At 42.4% G+C, this 22,706-nt stretch overlaps 1 protein-coding gene across 14 annotated transcripts in view; it reads left to right on the forward strand.

Moving 5' to 3' along the window:
- The window catches only part of TCF7L2 (transcription factor 7 like 2), a 191,663-nt gene that overhangs the window by 65,957 nt on the left and 103,000 nt on the right, over nucleotides 1–22,706 (forward strand). For 12 of the 14 annotated variants that reach the window (XM_044294987.1, XM_044294989.1, XM_044294985.1 and 9 more), the window contains exon 4: nucleotides 5,784–5,840. The exons of the other annotated variants lie outside the window; for them this stretch is intronic. In XM_044294987.1, coding sequence (XP_044150922.1) covers nucleotides 5,784–5,840 — 57 coding nt within the window. The remainder of the gene's footprint in view (nucleotides 1–5,783; nucleotides 5,841–22,706) is intronic. 14 annotated transcript variants of the gene reach the window in all.

Raw genomic sequence — 22,706 nt, forward strand, 5'->3', positions numbered from 1 at the left:
GGAGAGGATGAGTGTAGGACAGGAGAATACAGTCTATTGCTCCCTGTTATTAGACATTTCAGGGGAGAGGATGACTGTAGGACAGGAGAATACAGTCTATTGCCCCTGTTATCAGCCATTTCAGGGGAGAGCATGACTGTAGGACAGGAGAATACAGTCTATTGCTCCCTGTTATCAGCCATTTCAGGGGAGAGGATGACTGTAGGACAGGAGAATACAGTCTATTGCTCCCTGTTATCAGCCATTTCAGGGGAGAGGATGACTGTAGGACAGGAGAATACAGTCTATTGCCCCCTGTTATCAGCCATTTCAGGGGAGAGGATGACTGTAGGACAGGAGAATACAGTCTATTGCCCCCTGTTATCAGCCATTTCAGGGGAGAGGATGACTGTAGGACAGGAGAATACAGTCTATTGCTCCCTGTTATCAGTCATTTCAGGTGAGAAGATGACTGTAGGACAGGAGAATACAGTCTATTGCTCCCTGTTATCAGCCATTTCAGGGGAGAGGATGACTGTAGGACAGAAGAATACAGTCTATTGCCCCCTGTTATCAGCCATTTCAGGGGAGAGGATGACTGTAGGACAGGAGAATACAGTCTATTGCTCCCCGTTATCAGCCATTTCAGGGGAGAGGATGACTGTAGGACAGGAGAATACAATCTATTGCTCCCTGTTATCAGCCATTTCAGGGGAGAGGATGACTGTAGGACAGGAGAATACAGTCTATTGCCCCCTGTTATCAGACATTTCAGGCTCAGGATAGGTTGACTGATGGAGAAGTGAATACATTATGTTACCCTCCACTTTTTTTACTGCTGGATTGTTTATACATTTCAGAGTATACGGTGTGCTGCCCTTTAATGAAAGATTTTATGTTCGGCTCCAGAACATGCCTTCTTGTTTCAGAGTGCCTAATTGTGCCTACTACTGCTTCTTCGTGAAAGCTTGAAGGGTCCTCTAGTCTGCAGAGCACAGTTTTCAGGTTGTAATTATTATTAATATGATTGTGTCTTTGTGTAGGGGCTGTAATTTACACACACACTCACAAGCCCCCAGTCCTTCTGAGCCTGTAGTCCAATCCTAGGCCAGATCTCCAGGTGGAGATGTCTGCAGGCCTCAAAATAGACATTTGTCTTCGTTACTTCTGACAGATTTTATGAGAAAACATTTTTTAATAGCAGTGTACAGGTCTGTGTGGCTTTAGGTATATGTCACTTTAAAGAGCGACTACACCTCAATCAAGAACCTATTATAGTGCAGCCGAATTATAAAGCTGTGACAAATATGACAAAAATGTCTCTGGAAGTTCTCAGCACTGGTTGTATGTGACATAACATTATCATTGAGGGCACAGCTGCACTCACTATTCTGCTGGTGGAGTCACTGTGTACATTACATTGCTTATCCTGTACTGATCCTGAGTTACATCCTGTATTATACTCCAGAGCTGCACTCACTATTCTGCTGGTGCAGTCACTGTGTGCATACATTACTTATCCTGTACTCATTCTGAGTTACATCCTGTATTATACTCCAGAGCTGCACTCACTATTCTGCTGGTGCAGTCACTGTGTACATTACATTGCTTATCCTGTACTCATTCTGAGTTACATCCTGTATTATACTCCAGAGCTGCACTCACTATTCTGCTGGTGCAGTCACTGTGTACATACATTACTTATCCTGTACTGATCCTAAGTTACATCCTGTATTATACTCCAGAGCTGCACTCACTATTCTGCTGGTGCAGTCACTGTGTGCATACATTACTTATCCTGTACTGATCCTGAGTTACATCCTGTATTATACTCCAGAGCTGCACTCACTATCCTGCTGGTGCAGTCACTGTGTACATACATTACTTATCCTGTACTGATCCCAAGTTACATCCTGTGTTATACTCCAGAGCGGCACTCACTATTCTGCTGGTGCAGTCACTATGTACATACATTACTTATCCTATACTGATCCTGATTGTATCCTGTATTATACTCCAGAGCTGCACTCACTATTCTGCTGGTGCTGTCACTGTGTACATACATTACTTATCCTGTACTGATCCTGAGTTACATCCTGTATTATACTCCAGAGCTTCACTCACTATCCTGCTGGTGCTGTCACTGTGTACATTCATTACTTATCCTGTACTGATCCTGAGTTACATCCTGTATCATACTCCAGAGCTGCACTCACTATTCTGCTGGTACAGTCACTGTGTACATACATTACTTATCCTGTACTGATCCTGAGTTACATCCTGTATCATACTCCAGAGCTGCACTCACTATTCTGCTGGTGCAGTCACTGTGTACATACATTACTTATCCTGTACTGATCCTGAGTTACATCCTGTATTATACTCCAGAGCTGCACTCACTATTCTGCTGGTGCTGTCACTGTGTATATACATTACTTATCCTGTACTGATCCTGAGTTACATCCTGCATTATACTCCAGAGCTGCACTCACTATTCTGCTGGTGCAGTCACTGTGTACATACATTACTTATCCTGTACTGATCCTGAGTTACATCCTGTATCATACTCCAGAGCTGCACTCACTATTCTGCTGGTACAGTCACTGTGTACATACATTACTTATCCTGTACTGATCCTGAGTTACATCCTGTATTATACTCCAGAGCTGCACTCACTATTCTGCTGGTGCAGTCACTGTGTACATACATTACTTATCCTGTACTGATCCTGAGTTACATCCTGTATCATACTCCAGAGCTGCATTCACTATTCTGCTGGTGCAGTCACTGTGTACATACATTACTTATCCTGTACTGTTTCTGAGTTACATCCTGTATTATACTCCAGAGCTGCACTCACTATTCTGCTGGTGCAGTCACTTTGTACATACATTACTTATCCTGTACTATTTCTGAGTTACATCCTGTATTATACTCCAGAGCTGCATTCACTATTCTGCTGGTGCAGTCACTGTGTACATACATTACTTATCCTGTACTGATCCTGAGTTACATCCTGTATTACACTCCAGAGCTGCACTCACTATTCTGCTGGTGCAGTCACTATGTACATACATTACTTATCCTGTACTGTTTCTGAGTTACATCCTGTATTATACTCCAGAGCTGCATTCACTATTCTGCGTGTGCAGTCACTGTGTACATACATTACTTATCCTGCACTGATCCTGAGTTACATCCTGTATTATACTCCAGAGCTGCACTCACTATTCTGCTGGTGCAGTCACTGTGTACATACATTACTTATCCTGAGATACATCCTGTATTATACTCCAGAGCTGCATTCACTATTCTGCGTGTGCAGTCATCTTTTATAATACAAGATGAAACTCGGGATCAGTACAGGATAAGTAATGTAATATATGTATTACCCAGTCATGGATGTACATATAGAGGAGGGACCTATTGCAAAATTTTAAATTGACTCTCAAGCCTTTACACTCCTGAGTCTCGAGAAAGGGGGCCCACGGTTTATTAACCCCTTACATTTGTCAAGGTTGCTGTGACCCTGACAAGTCTGTGATTCTGAAGGGTTAGAACCATGGAGGCCATAGTAGCCCAAATATGAACAGCCCTCTCTTCTTATAGGCAGGACCAAGACTCTATCCCTGACTGGTACTTGCACCCTTTGGGGTCTTTTTGCTGTCCTTTCACCTGTCCCTGCTCCACAGCCCTGGCAAGAAAGGGAGAGGCCAACTGGTCGAAGGGTCGTGCAGCGGGTCTCATGGAGGATGGACAAGTGGTGGTCTTCCAGTTGTGGGGAGTCGGGGTTCCTGAGGGAGACCTGTAGTGGTTTGTTCTATGGGGCTCCTCATCTCTATTCCATTAATCATGGGAAGCGCAGGTAGATGTGGATCGCGCGCCACATCTTGTTGTCTAATCCTGCAGAGCACGAGGCTGGAAAGCAATATTTAAGAGGGCGGAAGGAAAATCTACTCAATATAAGGAAAGAAAACAAACTTGTTTTAATTACCTTGGCAGAAGCAGGAGTCTGAGGCGGACTGTAATAACGCCGGAGCCGTGTCGCCTCAACACTTAACTGTTACAGCAGAAGTGTCCACATCTGTGCCCTTGCTATGGTGACCCTTGCAGTGCCCCAACATGTGCGTTTGGGGTTACTGAAGAGATTGTTTGCTCGTCCCCAGAATCTCGCTTTGTTTTTTTGTTTTGTTTTTTTGTACAGTTTTGTTACTTGATTCTGTTACAAGACAGTTAAATGTTTTTGTTGCCTTAAACCTGGTTACATTGTTGCATAACAGATGATGGAAATCCACTGAATCTGGAATCGGCTGTAAGGCCCCTTTTACGCTAACGTACGGGTGCAATGCGTGAAGTGAACGTACAGCACCCGCACTGAGTCCTGACCCATTCATTTCTACGGTTCTGTGACCTTAGAGTGTTGTTTTTCACACATCATCTCTGAATTACGTGAAAATCGTGGCATGTTCTATATTCAGCGTTTTTCACACATTCCTGGCCCCATAGAAGTGAATGGGGCTTCAATGAAAAACGCATCAAAATTGAAAAAAAAAAAACGGAATCGCTGAACACAATCGCGGACAAAACTGACTGCACTTGCCTGAACAAATCCGGATACAATCCATATCGTTTGTGCAACATTTCTGTTTTTTGATGGTTTTGTAGCCCGATGTGTTACTTCTGATTCCCATATGCAAATCATCTTGTGTAGTGAGGTTTACTATGGCTGTAATCATTTTCGGAAGGCATGGTCTGTAATAGCGTCCATCTGTCTCTACCTTGGTCCCTGCGGTCGGACGCACAGAGGGTCTTGTGCTATTGGCCATATTTTCGAGCGCTCCTTGCATTCCCTTATTCCGCAGAATTTTCTTTCCACATATTTGAATAATCAGTGGGACCCGATGAGGGTTATAAAGCTATGGAACTGTGCGCGTCTCTTCCGTTTGGGGGGTCTCTGTTTTGGCTGGGATGAAGTCGTTTTCTTCCTTCTGGAGGAGAGCTCATTTGCAAACCCTTTTCCCAGGGAGCTTTGCACTGGATCTCCTCAATGTGAACCAGTGCCTCCCGGAGTTGATGTTTTTGTGAGATGTTTACATCTTTTTATTTACAAAAGTGGAAGATTTTCCTGATGAAATAATACAGAATTTCTGTGACTACGTAATGTGGCAGTTTAGTGCCGAAGGATCAGAATTTCTGGATTCTCCGCATTGTATTCCGCCTCCTTTTGTTTTGGGGTCAGGCAGGGATTAGTATCAGGAAGTGGAAACATGTTACTGGTTTATGAGTGTTCTCCACCGTCTTCTAGAGTTATATGGCAGGTGATAGGACTCGGGGGATGGGTGGAAGACAAAGCATCACCCTCTTTTCTTCACTTTCTTTGTTTTCTTATGTTTCCATTGTTGGCTTTTATGTTTGTCTTTACTTTGAACTTGAGTATGGTAACACGGAGAAGCGGCTCCTAAAAGAAAGCCTTCTCCTGGGGCCCTGCGGCCTCTCATCACTTGTACTCAAGATGACATCACCATCCTTCTATGACATCACTGCAGTCAAGAGAAAGACACAAGTTACAATAGACGCCAGGGCTTCTAAATTGCATTCTGCCTTCTTTTATTTTTTTTGCTTGACTCCTTGTTCTTTTCCTTTTAATTTTCTTCATTTATGTTTTTATTTTATTTTCATTCTCTGTTTAATGGTTTAGCTCAAATATGAAGCGGAGATGGAGTGTAAATGTTTTTAATTGTGCATGTAATGTAATTGGACGCCTTTCATTCACCTGCTGACGCGAGTTTTTTTCTTCATCTTAGTGCTTGAATGTACCTGTAGACCTGCATCTAGCTTCTTGTTGCAGCCCTTTGATGCAGGTAGGACACATTATAAATAGGCTTGTTGCTATGGGGAGTAATAGAAGTCTGTGTGTTGTGTGTAGCTAACCTTTATCTGCTCCTTGGACACTGCCATTTCTTCTAAGCAAATGACGATCCCGGTGTATTGCCTGACTGAGATGAGGAATTTGCCCGGATCATTAGTAATGATGTCTGCATAAAGTATGGGGGGGAGGCAGTGCACCCCCTCAACCATTCGACGAGCTGTGTATTGTGGTGGGCTAAGGTCGGGGACATATCAACCATCTAGACCAGCAAGTAACATAGGAGGTCCTCATTTTTCAAAAAGTTTCCTATTCCAAAAGATACCTAATTAATATAGGAGGGCAAATCAGTGCACCCCCCCAACCACTAGATGAGCTGAGTATTGAGGGGGGCACATAGACTGCTTTAGAGAATACTTTAATCTTCTAGGCCAGAAAATGTGAGATCATTTCTCCAGAAGTTTCCTATTGGATACCTTTGAATAGATATCTATTAATATAGGAGGGCAAATCAGTGCTCCCCCTCGATGAGTATTGAGGGGGGATGAATGGGGACATATACAACTTTAAAGCCCCCCCAGACATACTAGGCCAGGCAGTAAAACTTGGAGTTCACATTTCTCAAAAAGTTTCCTTTTTGGATTTGATAGTTATTAAATACACATGGGGGATTAGAGCAATGCGCCTCCTCAGCTGTTGCATTATCGGACCATTCAGGATAGCTGAGTGGGGGCATATATTGCTTTAAAGTCCACCCCAATACTGTAGGCCAGGTATTAAAACATGGAGTTTCCATAAAAAAAAAAAAATCCTTTTTGTTTTTGGATTTTCAAAAAGTTTCCTGTTGTAGGATTATAGATATGATTTTTATTAGGTAAACATGGGGCAAAGCAATGCCCCCCTCCGCTCGTAGGCAGCACATTGACATGAGTATTGGAGGGGCTGGGGCATATACACCCCAATGTTGTAGGCTTAGAGCAGTGAAATATGGGGTCCGCTTGCTTCCAAAAAGTTTCCTTTTGCATGTTTTTGATTTGTCTTCAATCCATTGTAAAATGAAAAGTGAAGTAGAAGGAAAAAGGTGTTTCATATATTATCATTGGAGAAGGGGCACGGGGGTGGGTTTGTGGGCACTGCCCTGCATAGAAGTGAAAAAAACTATTTCCAGAACCCATAAATGTTCTAACAACTTATTAAAGCAGTTCCTTCGGTTTCCATGTGTTTAAAATTAATCCAAAACTATCCATGTGTCTGTTACATAATACTTTGCTTTTCCTCTCCATTCACATCCAAAGCTGGTTTCTGAATTCCAGTGGCTTCCTGTTGCCAGATCGAGCAGTGCATCGTGGGAACTTAGATAGCCGTAATGCAGTTTGCGCAAAGCTGTGGTCACCTGACGGATAACGGGACGGATTTAAATTGCTCTCTGTCTCCAGGGACATCCATCAATTTTGAAAGCAGCTCTGGCTGTGAATGGAGAATCTGAAAAAAAGAAAAAAGTACAAAAACTGTAAAGCAAAGCTATCTGTAAGTGGAGTCACAGAACGCTGCTGTGTTTGTGGGGTGTTATCCTGCACCCCTCCCCCACATTTGCCATAAATCACGACCAGGTAGGCCAAAAGCACACTGATAATTCCTCCGATATAACCGGTCACGAGCATTAGTACTAACCGTCTGGGTGTCTATGGTAACAGTTTGATTGTATCCATCTGACGGAAATCTAACAATGTATCAATTATGTCACATGACTCTGCTGCCTGTAATTGTTACTTTTCGATGATTTGATACAATTGGCTGAGAATTTCTTCTATGGGACTCGGCAAACATTCATCCTGGCCTCTAGACGCTACAGTAGGAACGGAGGACCTCAGTATTGGCAGGTATTTTTTATAGGAAGACTATGCTTAAAATGTAATAGTAAAACCAGACTGAAAAATGGACCTGTCCCTAGACAAACAGTGAGGGGTTAATTTCCACCCGCCCCCTTCCATTTGGTTTAATGAAGGTAGTGGCGTTTGCCAGTCCTGGCCTTCAATTGCAGACAGAACAGAGGGGAGGACTCCTGCTGCAGCCAGTTGCCTTACAGCCCGTTCCGAGCTTAGTGAGAGGAAGGAACTGGAGGGTAGCGGGATTTTCTGGGATACATACAGTTAAATTCTTATAGGTTGCTCTTTATCAGAAGATTTCTCTCATTCGGCCCTTGTGCCTGTGAAGGGATGTTCTGGAATGGGTTCTCTGGGCTTTGATTTAGGCCTCATGCACACGACCGTTGTTTTGGTCTGCATCCGAGCAGCAGTTCTGGCGGCTCGGGCGCGGACCCATTCACTTCAATAGGGCTGCAAAAGATGCGGACAGAACTCCGTGTGCTGTCCGCATCCATTGCTCCATTCCGTGGCCCCGCAAAAAAAATAACAACATGTCCTATTCTTGTCCATTGTGCGGACAAGAATAGGCATTTCTACAATGGGCCGTCCCTTCCGTTCCGCAAATTGCGGAAGGCACACGCAAGGCTTCTATTTTTGGCGGATCTGTGGTTTGCGGACGGCAAAAAACTGACCGGTCGTGTGCATGAGGCCTTACGCTGTCCTTCCCCTTTAAGAAGCGTTAATAGAATCTTAATGAGTCAGAAAGAGACAGAATAGCTTCTTATAATCAGGGGCGTTATCGTCGCAGTCTAAAAATACCTGCCGCTGGGAAAGCTTCACCATGACGGGTAATGTACAGGTACAACATGCCAAGATTATAACTCTCATCAGAGCCCAGGGCATCACCAGAAAATGGAACTTCAGCCAAGAATATTGTGGGGAGGGGGGGGGCAGTGTTTATTGGAGCAAGAACTAACCAGGACCTACTGATCTCACTGAGGCACGAGGAACAAGATGCCTCCCTCGTTAAATAAGGGGTGTGATCTCCTGTATTAAAGGAGAAGTCAATATATTTTTGTTTTGAGTGGACGGATCCTTTAATTATACAGTATGTTTCTGTATCAATGGGTAACACTTCTGTAACAGAGGATCCATGAAATAGGATTTTTTGGGAGAGAAAGCGCAGGGATTCCAATGCTGCATGGAGTAACAAACCGAATGGGGAGGGATTAGAGAACAATGTCGCCCCCCCCCCACTGCTGGTCCACCATCTGCATCATGGAACCCTTCATTCTGTGCTTCTCTTCCTATACGGCTGCAATGAAATGTGGTCACATGGTACAGTCACTAATTACCTATATTATGCCAGTTATGAGCCCACATTACTGTACTTATCCTGAATTACATTACATACTATACTCCAGAGCTGCACTCACTATTCTGCTGGTGCAGTCACTGTGTACATACATTACTTAACCTGTACTGATCCTGAGTTACATCCTGTATTATACTCCAGAGCTGCACTCACTATTCTGCTGGTGGAGTCACTGTGTACATACATTACTTATCCTGTACTGATCCTGAGATACATCCTGTATTATACCCCAGAGCTGCACTCACTATTCTGCTGGTGCAGTCACTGTGTACATACATTACTTATCCTGTACTGATCCTGAGTTCCATCCTGTATTATACTCCAGAGCTGCACTCACTATTCTGCTGGTGCAGTCACTGTGTACATACATTACTTATCCTGTACTGATCCTGAGTTACATCCTGTATTATACTCCAGAGCTGCACTCACTATTCTGCTGGTGCAGTCACTGTGTACATACATTACATTACTTATCCTGTACTAATCCTGAGTTACATCCTGTATTATACTCCAGAGCTGCACTCACTATTCTTTTAGTAGGGCTGCAGCCCATTCTGGTTTTACATCTCTGCAGTATAATACAAGATGAAACTCAGGATCAGTACAGGATAAGTAATGTATGTACACAGTGACTGCACCAGCAGAACAGTGAGTGCAGCTCTGGAGTATAATGCAGGATGTAACTCAGGATCAGTACAGGATAAGTAATGTATGTACACAGTGACTGCACCAGCAGAACAGTGAGTGCAGCTCTGGAGTATAATGCAGGATGTAACTCAGGATCAGTACAGGATAAGTAATGTATGTACACAGTGACTGCACCAGCAGAATAGTGAGTGCAGCTCTGGAGTATAATGCAGGATGTAACTCAGGATCAGTACAGGATAAGTAATGTATGTACACAGTGACTGCACCAGCAGAATAGTGAGTGCAGCTCTGGAGTATAATACAGGATGTAACTCAGGATCAGTACAGGATAAGTAATGTATGTACACAGTGACTGCACCAGCAGAATAGTGAGTGCAGCTCTGGAGTATAATACAGGATGTAACTCGGGATCAGTACAGGATAAGTAATGTATGTACACAGTGACTGCACCAGCAGAATAGTGAGTGCAGCTCTGGAGTATAATACAGGATGTAACTCGGGATCAGTACAGGATAAGTAATGTATGTACACAGTGACTGCACCAGCAGAATAGTGAGTGCAGCTCTGGAGTATAATACAGGATGTAACGCAGGATCAGTACAGGATAAGTAATGTGTGTACACAGTGACTGCACCAGCAGAATAGTGAGTGCAGCTCTGGAGTATAATACAGGATGTAACTCAGGATCAGTACAGGATAAGTAATGTATGTACACAGTGACTGCACCAGCAGAATAGTGAGAATTATCGCGCTATTTGTTTAGTAAATCTGCCCCATTGTGTTTCATTTCCTTTTAATACCTCTGCTTGCTTGCAGGGCTCGACATAGATAACAGGGGGCCATTGTGGAAGAATAGTCCCTACTGTTTAGTAGATAATGTATTAGGAGTTCTTGGCTCCGTTCCCCTATTACTGTCTAGTCAGTCCTGCATCTGATGAATTACAATCCATCAGCACTTCTAGGCCTCCCGCACACAACTGTATCCGTTTTGCGGTCCGCAAATCGCAGATTCGCAAAGTACAGATGCGGTCGATGTGCGTCCTGCAATTTTCACAGGGCCTACTGTAAAAACGCCTATTAAAAATTGCCGAGAATTGGACGGGCTCAGTAGTTTGTGGTCCGGTCACACGGATGAGATTTGTTTTGCAGACTCTCAGAAATGAATGGGTCCATGTGCAAAAAATGCGGATCAGACATGGACCAAAAATACTGTCTTGTACACGGGGCCTTAAGCCAAGGGAACCGCAGTGACTTTTTTATTGTGGTTCGGACCCCCTTAGGGCCTGAAAACCCACCCTGAACAGTGCTGCTCCCAGAGGTGCCAGACTTCATCATGCACCTTTCTAAAAGCAAGCAGAGATCTTGAAACTGGTAAGCAACTGAAACCTAGTGTTAGAAAGTTGCAGAAGTTTGTCACCCCTGGGGCGTTGAGCAGTTTTGGGTCACACGTGGAGAAGCAGGGTCCCATGGACTCTCCTATAGTGGGGCTGCGCAGAGCCTTTACCTGGGACTTCAGTGCTGTTTGTCTGGGTAAACACCCTGCTGTTTGCCTGCTCCTCCTCTGCTGTCTGTCTGTTTACTTTGGAATGTAAAGTCATATCCTCCGTTTTAATAAATGTGCGCTTATGAAATTCTTACTGCTTGGTAGCTCTTAAAGGGCCAGTCCCTCATTTGTGGCAACAGCCGATTCATGTCCTTCGTCTGTTTCTGAGTGCATCCCGTCGTTGTTTCCCAGGCTGCAGCCATATTGATTTCCATAGAACACCATAAGTTAGGGACGTTAGCTACTTCCTGCCTCTGATGTCCCCAGTCGGTTTCAGAAGGCTGCAATGTAAAGCAGGACCTAGACCCCCATAGATCCGAGGAGCAGAGTTCAGATCCTGAAGGAACCTTTCTGCTTTAGGCTACTTTCACACTAGCGTTTTTTTGCGGATTCGTCATGGATCTGCAAAAACGCTTCCGTTACGATAATACAACCGCATGCATCCGTCATGAGCGGATCCGGTTGTCTTATGTCTTCTATAGCCTAGACGGATCCGTTTTCTATTGTGTCGGATTGTGACAGAGAAAACGGATCCGTCCCCGTTGACTTACATTGTGTGTCAGGACCGATCCGTTTGGTTCAGTTTCGTCAGGCGGACAGCACAACGCTGCAAGCAGCGGAATGGAGACGGAATGGAGGCAAAGTGACGCAGTCTGAGCGGATCCTTTTAGGGCAAAACTGATCCGTTTTGGACGCTGCTGAGAGGAGCCCTGAGCGGATCTCAGAAACGGAAACCAAAACACCAGTGTGAAAGTAGCCTTACTTGTGTTAAAAACTTTCTTGGCTTTAACTGAGGCCGAAGGCTCTGCTCGTGACCAACACATCCCTGATGGGCAAATATCTGGGCACTAAGCAGCATGGTGGCTCAGTGGGTAGCAATGGCTCAGTGGGTAGCAATGGCTCAGTGATTATCGGTGGCTCAGTGGGCAGCGGTGGCTCAGTGGGCAGCGGTGGCTCAGTGGGTAGCAATGGCTCAGTGGGTAGCAATGGCTCAGTGGGTAGCGGTGGCTCAGTGATTAGCGGTGGCTCAGTGATTAGCGGTGGCTCAGTGGGTAGCGGTGGGGTCCTACATTCAGAGCAAACCAGGGAAACATCTGCATGGAGTTTGTATGGTCTCCCTTCCTCTGGGTTCTCCTGTATATTAGTCTTTAGTACATTACATTATATAGTAGTGTGTTACATTATACTAACATGTGGTATATTGCAGCCTATCATATTGTAGCATATTACATTATATTACATTGTATCACGTGGTACATTACATTGCAGTATATTATATCATATTGCCTTGTAGTGTACATTATATTTTATTGTTGTATATTACATTGCAGTAATTACTTTATACTGTACAGTAGTATATAATTTTTTTCATTGTAGGAGATTATATTTTATTGTGGTATATTAACCTTATTGCATTGTAGTGTATTATATATTATACTGTAGTATAATGCATTATCTTACATGGTAGTATATTACTGTATATAATATATTGTAGTATGTATATTATATTACTTTTTAATCTTGTTATATATTACATTATTTTACATTGTAGTATATTAGCTTTTATTGGAGGGCACATCAGTGCTGCTGTACCATACTATCAGTATTATACTGTGCTGTTATACACTGCATTGCTGTGGTATATAGTGTTTTACCCTATATTACAGTATAGTATGTTACATTATATAATATTGTGGTGTATTGCACAGTTTTACTCTGTAATAAATGACATTTTATCTTGTTGCAGTTAATATATTGTTTTCTAGATCACATTACGGTGTGTTACCTTATATCATGTTAGTATATGAGCTGGGGCAGGGGGTATGCAGCTGTTTAGAGCAGGTAGCCCCCACCTCATGATTACAGATCACTGTGACTCCTGTCCTGTGCCACCTTCTGCTGTATGAACATTATGTAGAGTATTTGTATTTGTGTTCATTTTTTGCGGTTATTGTTGCGGTTTTTGGTGCGGATTTTCACTGTATTTTAACGACCCCATTGAAGCCTGTGGGGGGGAAACAACTGCTGTATATAAGGTGCACAATCGCAATGAACAATAGACATTCTGTGGATTTCCACATGAAAAAAATACGCAATGTGTACGTGAGATTTGGCAAATCTCATTCCCTCTGCTGGTGCTGTATTACGCTGCTGTTTTTCTTTTCTTTTTTTTTCTTTCTGGGGTGGGGGGTGAGGTTTGGGTTAAAATCTGCACAGAAAAGCCACATGTGCGTTTACCTTATAGAGTTACTGAGAAGTGTAAGACATTTGCAGCTTTTACTTTAGTTTATTGGGGACAAAAGAGCCCCTGATACTTTCATGTTTAAATATATTATAACGCATTTATATGTTTTCTAGTATTTCATACTCGAGGTATTCTGAAACTACAACTTCCAGAATGCTCCGTTCACTTTCATAGGGGTTAGAAGAACAGCTGAGCATGTTTGCATGCTGGGAGTTGTAGTTTCACAGCAGCTGGAGCGCTGATGGTTGCTGGCCTGTGTATACTGGATATACTGTATCAAGTCGCAGCATCTTCTAGTAGTGTATTATATAGCGTATTAGATAACATTGTTTTAGTGCGTCATATATTATTGGAATTATTTTATCTCATATTGTATTGGATATACTGTATGACATGTTGGCATATTCTAGTACTATAGTATATTACATTATGTTACTTTACCTTATATTATCGGATATATTGTACTAAATTTCTGTATCTTCTAGTAGCATATTATATAGTATATGATGTTACATATTGTGGGTTTATTATACAGTGTATCCTGTGATATTATGCTACATTGTGTTATGTTATTGAATATATTGTATCAGTATCTTCTAGGTGGAGCATATTATATAGACTAGCATGTCATGTTACAGAGTTATTGGATATATTTTATCTTATGTCAGTATCTTCTAGCAGTATAGTACATACTAAGACATTGTATTACATTATGTTATTGGATATATTGTATCATATCTCAGTATCTTCCAGGTGCATTTTATATAGTATATGAAGTTCTATTATGTTACATTTGCTAAAATATTGGATATATTGTATCAGTATCTTCTAGCAGCATATTATACGGTATAGTAAATGATGATGACACATTACACTATATTGTGTTATATAATTGGATACTTTGTATCAGTATATTATCTAGTATGGTATATGATGTTACATTATATTACATTATATTGTGTTATATGAGTGGATACTATGTATCAGTACCGTCTAGCAGTATATTGTATAGTATATGATGTTACATTATGTTTCATTGTTTATTATGTTATTGGGTATTTTGTATCAGTATGTTCTGGAAGCATATAGTATAGTATAGTATAATGTTGCAGCATCATATTGTGTTGCATTGTGTTATATTGTTGGATACATTGTATCCAGTGGCATACATAGAGAAGTAAGGACCCCATAGCAAGGATCAAACCAGGCCCCCCACACAGGACAGAAGGGTTTCCGCCTAAACCCTTTTCAATGACCCGTGGGCCATTTTTCCACTGCTTCATTTGCTAAAAGTTGTTCCTTTAGAGCAGGGATGGCCAACTCCGGTCCTCGGGACCTACCTTCAGGTCAGGATTTGAGAATATCCCACAGAATGAATACCTGGGGTAAGTCCTGATGCATGGACACTAATTAGATCACCTGCTCAATGCTAAGGAAATCCTGAAAACCTGACCGGTAGGTGGGTCCCGAGGACCGGAGGTCAGAAACCCTGCTCTAGAGGGTAAAGTCCTGACCAAAGAAGAGGAGATAATCCCAACTCAGACTGGGCCCCCTCTGGTCCCGGGCCCCATAGCAGTCGCATGGTCTGCCGCTATGGTAGTTACACGCCTGATTGTATCTGATCTCAGTATATTCCGTAGCACATGATGTTACATTATAGCGTATTTTATTATTATTATCATCATACGCTTCTGGAAGAGAAGTTTCTAACCTTCTCCAGAACTTTCCCTTTTATTACTATGAAGCATTTTCTCTCCTCGCCGTTTCACCTTTGAGCCGTCCCGCCAGGAAGCGCTTAGGACAGATCTGGAGCATTTTGCTTCTTCTCCTCTGGTCTTGGACAATATTTGTTTTCAGCCCCGACATCCTGCAGCTTCTCGCACTCAAACGCCATCTACTTCCGGCAACAAAGGCGACTCGCCTGTTCACCACAAATAGACACCGCTCCGGAAACTGAGTCACTTCCAGACCTCTGTGTTTGCACATGTTCTGCCTGCGAGCCTCCATTGTCCTCTCCGTGTTGTTTTTACCTCCATCAGCTCCACAAATGAATAATTAAAGTAAACAGAATATTTGTGGAGCGTTGGCTCAGCCGATACGGCGCGCTCAGGCGCCCGCAGCGCCCTCTGTCTGATTGGGCACCATAGACCAGCCGACCCCAACCTGTGGAACTCCCAGCATGGGCGCTAGAATGTCGCCCTAAAATCCCTCTGGTTTCTATGACGACTGTGTCTGTCTGATGTAAATAGGGCAAAATATTCCACTAGTTGGGCGTCTCCCCAGAATCTGCCTACTTAAAGGGATTTTACATCTTTTGTCATTGAAACTTATTCATGGTATATTGAGAAGCTCTGCATCTGTGCATTTCAATTCCTTCCCATTTGTAAGATCTCTGCTTGCTCTTAGTGAACGGAAACATTCTTAATTTACATCCAGAGGCTAAAAACCTCTCACTGCTGAGGGTTTGTTGCAGATGTACTCAGTCTACACAACCTTTTCCGATTTTAAAGAGGTTGTCTCATCTCAGCCAATGGGGGCATATCGCTAGGATATGCCCCCATTGTCTTATAGGCGCGGGACCCACCGCTGGGACCCGCACCTATATCGGGAACAGGGCCCTGCAAGGTTAAGCGCTCTCCCCATAGAAGTGAATGGGAGCGCACAGCGCGTGACCGGCCACCACTCCCATTCACTCAGCTATTTTCAGCGGCCCCAAAGAAAATGACTGGCGGGTGGCTGCGCCTGCGCGGTGTGCTCTCCACCACTTTCGGGTGGGACCCACATCTATAAGCAGTGTCAGACTGGGGTGCTTAGGGCCCACCAGTGTAACTGATTCTGGGGGCCCACCTTTGGGCTCCTGCACACTAACTTATATTTTTTCCATGTCTCTACCGTTCACTTCACTTCACTTCAATGTTTTGCTGCGCGATCCCATGCCCTGACATGGGATCGCGCAGTGAAACAGGGGGCACCGCGCATGCGCGAGACTTGGGAAAGCGAAGCCGAATTGCGGACTGTCACTCAAAGGCAAGAGGGGGCGTGGTTACCTTGACTTGAAGCTGACGTGCGCGGACGGAGGATAAAAGATCGTTATCTGACCTTATGTCGCATCGGACTGTGGGATGAAAAGTATGATTAGTATCGCACGGCGGGCTACCCTGAGGGACTGCTGGCGGGTTTACATGCATTTAGGAGGTGACAGGTTCCCTTTAAAGGTTTTCTTAAAATTACTAATCTGGCCCAAAATGTGCGTCAAACTAAAATAGAAATGCTCGCCTGTTAAAGGGCCGGTGTCCACTTTTCTAGTTATCCTCTATCCACAGGAGTGGGGAGAACGATGATCCGTAGGGGTCCTAACACTGGAGCCCCCATCCATTCTCTGAGGGGTGGACGGAGATGGCGGAGTACAGCGCTGGCTATTTCCAGTGGTCCCAAAGAGAATAAATGGAGCAGCGTCTCACACCATCAAAAAGGGGGAACAGGATCCGTTCCTGGGATCAGTGGGGGCTGCAGAATCGGACCCCACTAATCATATAGTTATGCTCTATGGTGTGACAAGGGTAACTTGAAAACCTGGACAACCCCTTTAAATGGCAGCAGTGATGCCTGTAAATACAGAATATCATCACTGCCGCCAGGTAAACCATAGGTGTCGATACTGCAGAATGTGACGCTCTCGGCAGAGGTATTAGGGGGGCAACTGGAGAAGAGGCAATATTAGCAGTGCATTTGGAGTGGAGGCATTGGGGGGCATCTGGAGTTGGGGCACTAATGGGGGTGCACCTAGAGCAGAGGCATTGGGGGACCTAGGGCAGAGTCCCCCCAATGCCTCTCTGAACTCTGCAGAGAGCAGCACACATACACAGATCTGAGTCTGCTATAAACAAATCCCCTATTTCCCCCTTACAGTCTCCTACAGCTCACTACTGTCACACACCTGAGAAATCAGCCCAGAGTCCTTCTCTCCAGCAGCCACAGTTTCCTGACAGCAGGGAGGGCAGGAGGATGACCAGACATGTTCTCTCCTCCTTCACTGCCAGCAGCCCTGGAAGCTTAGAAGATACTGCCGGGCCTCCTGTACAATTTACACCAATAGGAGATTGCATCACTGTGCGATACTGTCACCTAGTGGCTACAATAATTATCTCTCCTCAGAAACAAGATAAATAGACAACCGCTTTAAACTGTCTCAAATCCTCAATCATACATTTCACTTGCTGATGTGTTTATCTCAAAACTGTTTCTATAGATTGGATAAAGCTGTAACAAACCCGCAGCTCTGAGATGTATCACACCTGCATAAGGTTTTAGAATCTGGAGGTCTTTCCCCTTTAAGGATGTGGCGCAGTCAGAGCTGAGCTCAGGGAGAGGGGAGATAAGGGATCAATAAAACCCCATGATGACCTTAGTCATGCTGAGAAGGAGGCTTCCTTGTGTGCAGTGCAGCTGACTCATAGAACAGGGCGAAAGGCCATTTTATTCTCAACTCCTATATAATCTGCAAATTCCTTCATATAAAATCCTGACAGCTCAAAACCAGCACAAAGTGGTGAAATATGGCAGGAGCAGTATTATAGTAGTTATATTCTTGTACATAGGAGCAGTATTATAGTAGTTATATTCTTGTACATAGGAGCAGTATTATAGTAGTTATATTCTTGTACATAGGAGGCAGTATTATAGTAGTTATATTCTTGTACATAGGAGCAGTATTATAGTAGTTATATTCCTGTACATAGGAGGCAGTATTATAGTAGTTATATTCCTGTACATAGGAGCAGTATTATAGTAGTTATATTCTTGTACATAGGAGCAGTATTATAGTAGTTATATTCCTGTACATAGGAGGCAGTATTATAGTAGTTATATTCTTGTACATAGGAGCAGAACTATAGTAGTTATATTCTTGTACATAGGAGGCAGTATTATAGTAGTTATATTCTTGTACATAGGAGCAGTATTATAGTAGTTATATTCTTGTACATAGGAGCAGTATTATAGTAGTTATATTCTTGTACATAGGAGGCAGTATTATAGTAGTTATATTCTTGTACATAGGAGCAGTATTATAGTAGTTATATTCCTGTACATAGGAGCAGTATTATAGTAGTTATATTCTTGTACATAGGAGCAGTATTATAGTAGTTATATTCTTGTACATAGGAGCAGTATTATAGTAGTTATATTCTTGTACATAGGAGCAGTATTATAGTAGTTATATTCTTGTACATAGGAGCAGTATTATAGTAGTTATATTCTTGTACATAGGAGCAGTATTATAGTAGTTATATTCTTGTACATAGGAGCAGTATTATAGTAGTTATATTCTTGTACATAGGAGCAGTATTATAGTAGTTATATTCTTGTACATAGGAGCAGTATTATAGTAGTTATATTCTTGTACATAGGAGCAGTATTATAGTAGTTATATTCTTGTACATAGGAGCAGTATTATAGTAGTTATATTCTTGTACATAGGAGCAGTATTATAGTAGTTATATTCTTGTACATAGGAGCAGTATTATAGTAGTTATATTCTTGTACATAGGAGCAGTATTATAGTAGTTATATTCTTGTACATAGGAGGCAGTATTATAGTAGTTATATTCTTGTACATAGGAGGCAGTATTATAGTAGTTATATTCTTGTACATAGGAGGCAGTATTATAGTAGTTATATTCTTGTACATAGGAGGCAGTATTATAGTAGTTATATTCTTGTACATAGGAGGCAGTATTATAGTAGTTATATTCTTGTACATAGGAGGCAGTATTATAGTAGTTATATTCTTGTACATAGGAGGCAGTATTATAGTAGTTATATTCTTGTACATAGGAGGCAGTATTATAGTAGTTATATTCTTGTACATAGGAGGCAGTATTATAGTAGTTATATTCTTGTACATAGGAGGCAGTATTATAGTAGTTATATTCTTGTACATAGGAGCAGTATTATAGTAGTTATATTCTTGTACATAGGAGCAGTATTATAGTAGTTATATTCTTGTACATAGGAGCAGTATTATAGTAGTTATATTCTTGTACATAGGAGCAGTATTATAGTAGTTATATCCTTGTACATAGGAGGCAGTATTATAGTAGTTATATTCTTGTACATAGGAGCAGTATTATAGTAGTTATATTCTTGTACATAGGAGCAGTATTATAGTAGTTATATTCTTGTACATAGGAGCAGTATTATAGTAGTTATATCTTGTACATAGGAGCAGTATTATAGTAGTTATATTCTTGTACATAGGAGCAGTATTATAGTAGTTATATTCTTGTACATAGGGAGCAGTATTATAGTAGTTATATTCTTGTACATAGGAGCAGTATTATAGTAGTTATATTCTTGTACATAGGAGCAGTATTATAGTAGTTATATTCTTGTACATAGGAGCAGTATTATAGTAGTTATATTCTTGTACATAGGAGCAGTATTATAGTAGTTATATTCTTGTACATAGGAGCAGTATTATAGTAGTTATATTCTTGTACATAGGAGCAGTATTATAGTAGTTATATTCCTGTACATAGGAGCAGTATTATAGTAGTTATATTCTTGTACAGAGGAGCAGTATTATAGTAGTTATATTCTTGTACATAGGAGCAGTATTATAGTAGTTATATTCTTGTACATAGGAGCAGTATTATAGTAGTTATATTCCTGTACATAGGAGCAGTATTATAGTAGTTATATTCTTGTACAGAGGAGCAGTATTATAGTAGTTATATTCTTGTACATAGGAGCAGTATTATAGTAGTTATATTCTTGTACATAGGAGCACAGTACATTCAGGGATATTTCCGGCTAATACCTGTTGCATTGTTAGTAGTTTGGGGAACAGTTCTGGTTATTGGTCGCATTCAGGCAACAACATTTCTCACTTGAGCAACCTGCATAGTTTCCTTGAAATTCCTCCTAGGTACTAACAACATAACTAATTCTATTCTTACACAATGCAGCTGTGTCTATAAGCTGGAGCGATGCCAAGTTACCTGATCTGACATCTTTTATAAATCTTTATAATTAACCCTTGCCTTCTCATATTTCACCTTAATCAGTGTGAAATTTCACCTACAAGTGTTTCTGCCCTGATGATGTCATGGTTCTGGTCTACTGGGCACCTCATCCTCTTTTCACTTCCTTTACTTTAGAGACTTTGCCTTTACTAAGTCCTAATAACGGTGATTATGCTGGGCTTTGATTGGATCTTCACATTTCCCTTTCCCTGATTTTAATTTAGCCAAAGTTGGGGACCAGATCGAGCCCCCGCTAGTGACATCATTTCTCTCAATCACAGATTCATGCATACACCCATAAGGCTAAGTTGGTTGGACATTTCGGTATTTTCACCAGTTTAACTCCTCGTGACCCCAGATTTATGTCCTTCAGCAATGGCCAATATTGTGCATTTGGTCAGCATCGTCCCATACTCGGCCTGACCAATGACACTCATTGACTGATTGAAGGATTGCAGGTTTCTTACAGGACAGGCTGACAGGTAACAAATTAGGATTAGCCGCAGGGTTAAATCCCCAATGCAGAGAGCCAGGTGCGTCAGGTTTGAGATCTTCTGCCAAGTGGAGTACTTTATGTGCAGGAACCCTCCAGCTATCACATAATGTTACACTGATGACCCCCCGGTAGGAAACCAGTGAGGATCTGATTTGAGAGTTGTTGAATGGAAATGAAAAACTCAATTTTTTATTAGGTATGTCCCACGATGGATCATTTCTCACTGTCAATGGAAAAATCTTTACAAGAATATCAAACCGAACGCAGTGTAGGGAAATGGCCTTAAAGGGGTTGTCCATGGTTTGTGTCCGATGTTGCATCTCCGCTCCATTGGAGTCAGTGAGCCTGAACTGCAATACTGCACACAACCTGTAGATGGGGTGGTGCCTATGTAACACAGTGATACCTCTCTGAGTACAGGTAATGTAGTAGATGTCACCTGCAGTCCTATGTAACAGCACAGATAACACAGTGATACCTCTCTGAGTACAGATATTGTAGTAGATGTCACCTGCAGTCCTATGTAACAATACAGATAACACAGTGATAATTCTCTGAGTACAGATAATATAGTAGATGTCACCTGCAGTCCTATGTAACAATACAGATAAAACAGTGATAACTCTCTGAGTACAGATAATGTAGTAGAGGTCACCTGCAGTCCTATGTAACAATACAGATAACACAGTGATAACTCTCTGAGTACAGATAATGTAGTAGATGTCACCTGCAGTCCTATGTAACACCACAGATAACACAGTGATAACTCTGTGAGTACAGATAATGTAGTAGATGTCACCTGCAGTCCTATGTAACACCACAGATAACACAGTGATAACTCTCTGAGTACAGATAATGTAGTAGATGTCACCTGCAGTCCTATGTAACACCACAGATAACACAGTGATAACTCTCCTAGTACAGGTAATGTAGTAGATGACACCTGCAGTCCTATGTAACACCACAGATAGCACAGTGATAACTCTGTGAGTACAGATAATGTAGTAGATGACACCTGCAGTCCTATGTAACACCACAGATAACACAGTGATAACTCTGTGAGTACAGCTGATGTGGTACATGCTACCTGCAGTCCTATGTAACACCATAGTTATGTCTTGGTGTTTTAGAGGAAACATGACCTCACATTTCACTCTGCTACGTCTGCATACAGAAATCACATTCCTCTTGTGCAGTTCTGTGTCCTGCTTGCCTCCTCACAAGGGGTTAACAGTTTGGTGGTAGGGGGTTATCATTGCTAAGCCTGTGGCTCCCGGGGTATCTGGGGGGTGTCGGGGGGGGGATGGTCTGTAGTCCTGGACTATGGGAATCTCCTGTAAATTCTCAGCTTTATTGTCAGGGGAGCAATTAGTTTGTAATCCGCTGCTGCCTGGAATCTTTATAATGAGCCGTGTATTTGGGGACGGTGACATTTCAGCAGATGCTGTGAACCCAGAGTCATTCTGTGCAGACATGTAGCATGTCTGTATCATACAGGAACCTCCATGTGAACTTGCATGGTGTGAGGACAGAGTGCCAAAGAGACTGCAATAAGGGTGCAGAGTCTGGGGCCCTGATACCTAAAGAGCTTGAAATCCCATCTACCACATACGAGGATGCTCAGAATGGAAATTAGAGTAGTAGTGGCCATATGGGGAGCAATG

Source organism: Bufo gargarizans, chromosome 5 (assembly GCF_014858855.1).
Source record: "Bufo gargarizans isolate SCDJY-AF-19 chromosome 5, ASM1485885v1, whole genome shotgun sequence".
NCBI classification, from domain to species: Eukaryota; Metazoa; Chordata; class Amphibia; order Anura; family Bufonidae; genus Bufo; species Bufo gargarizans.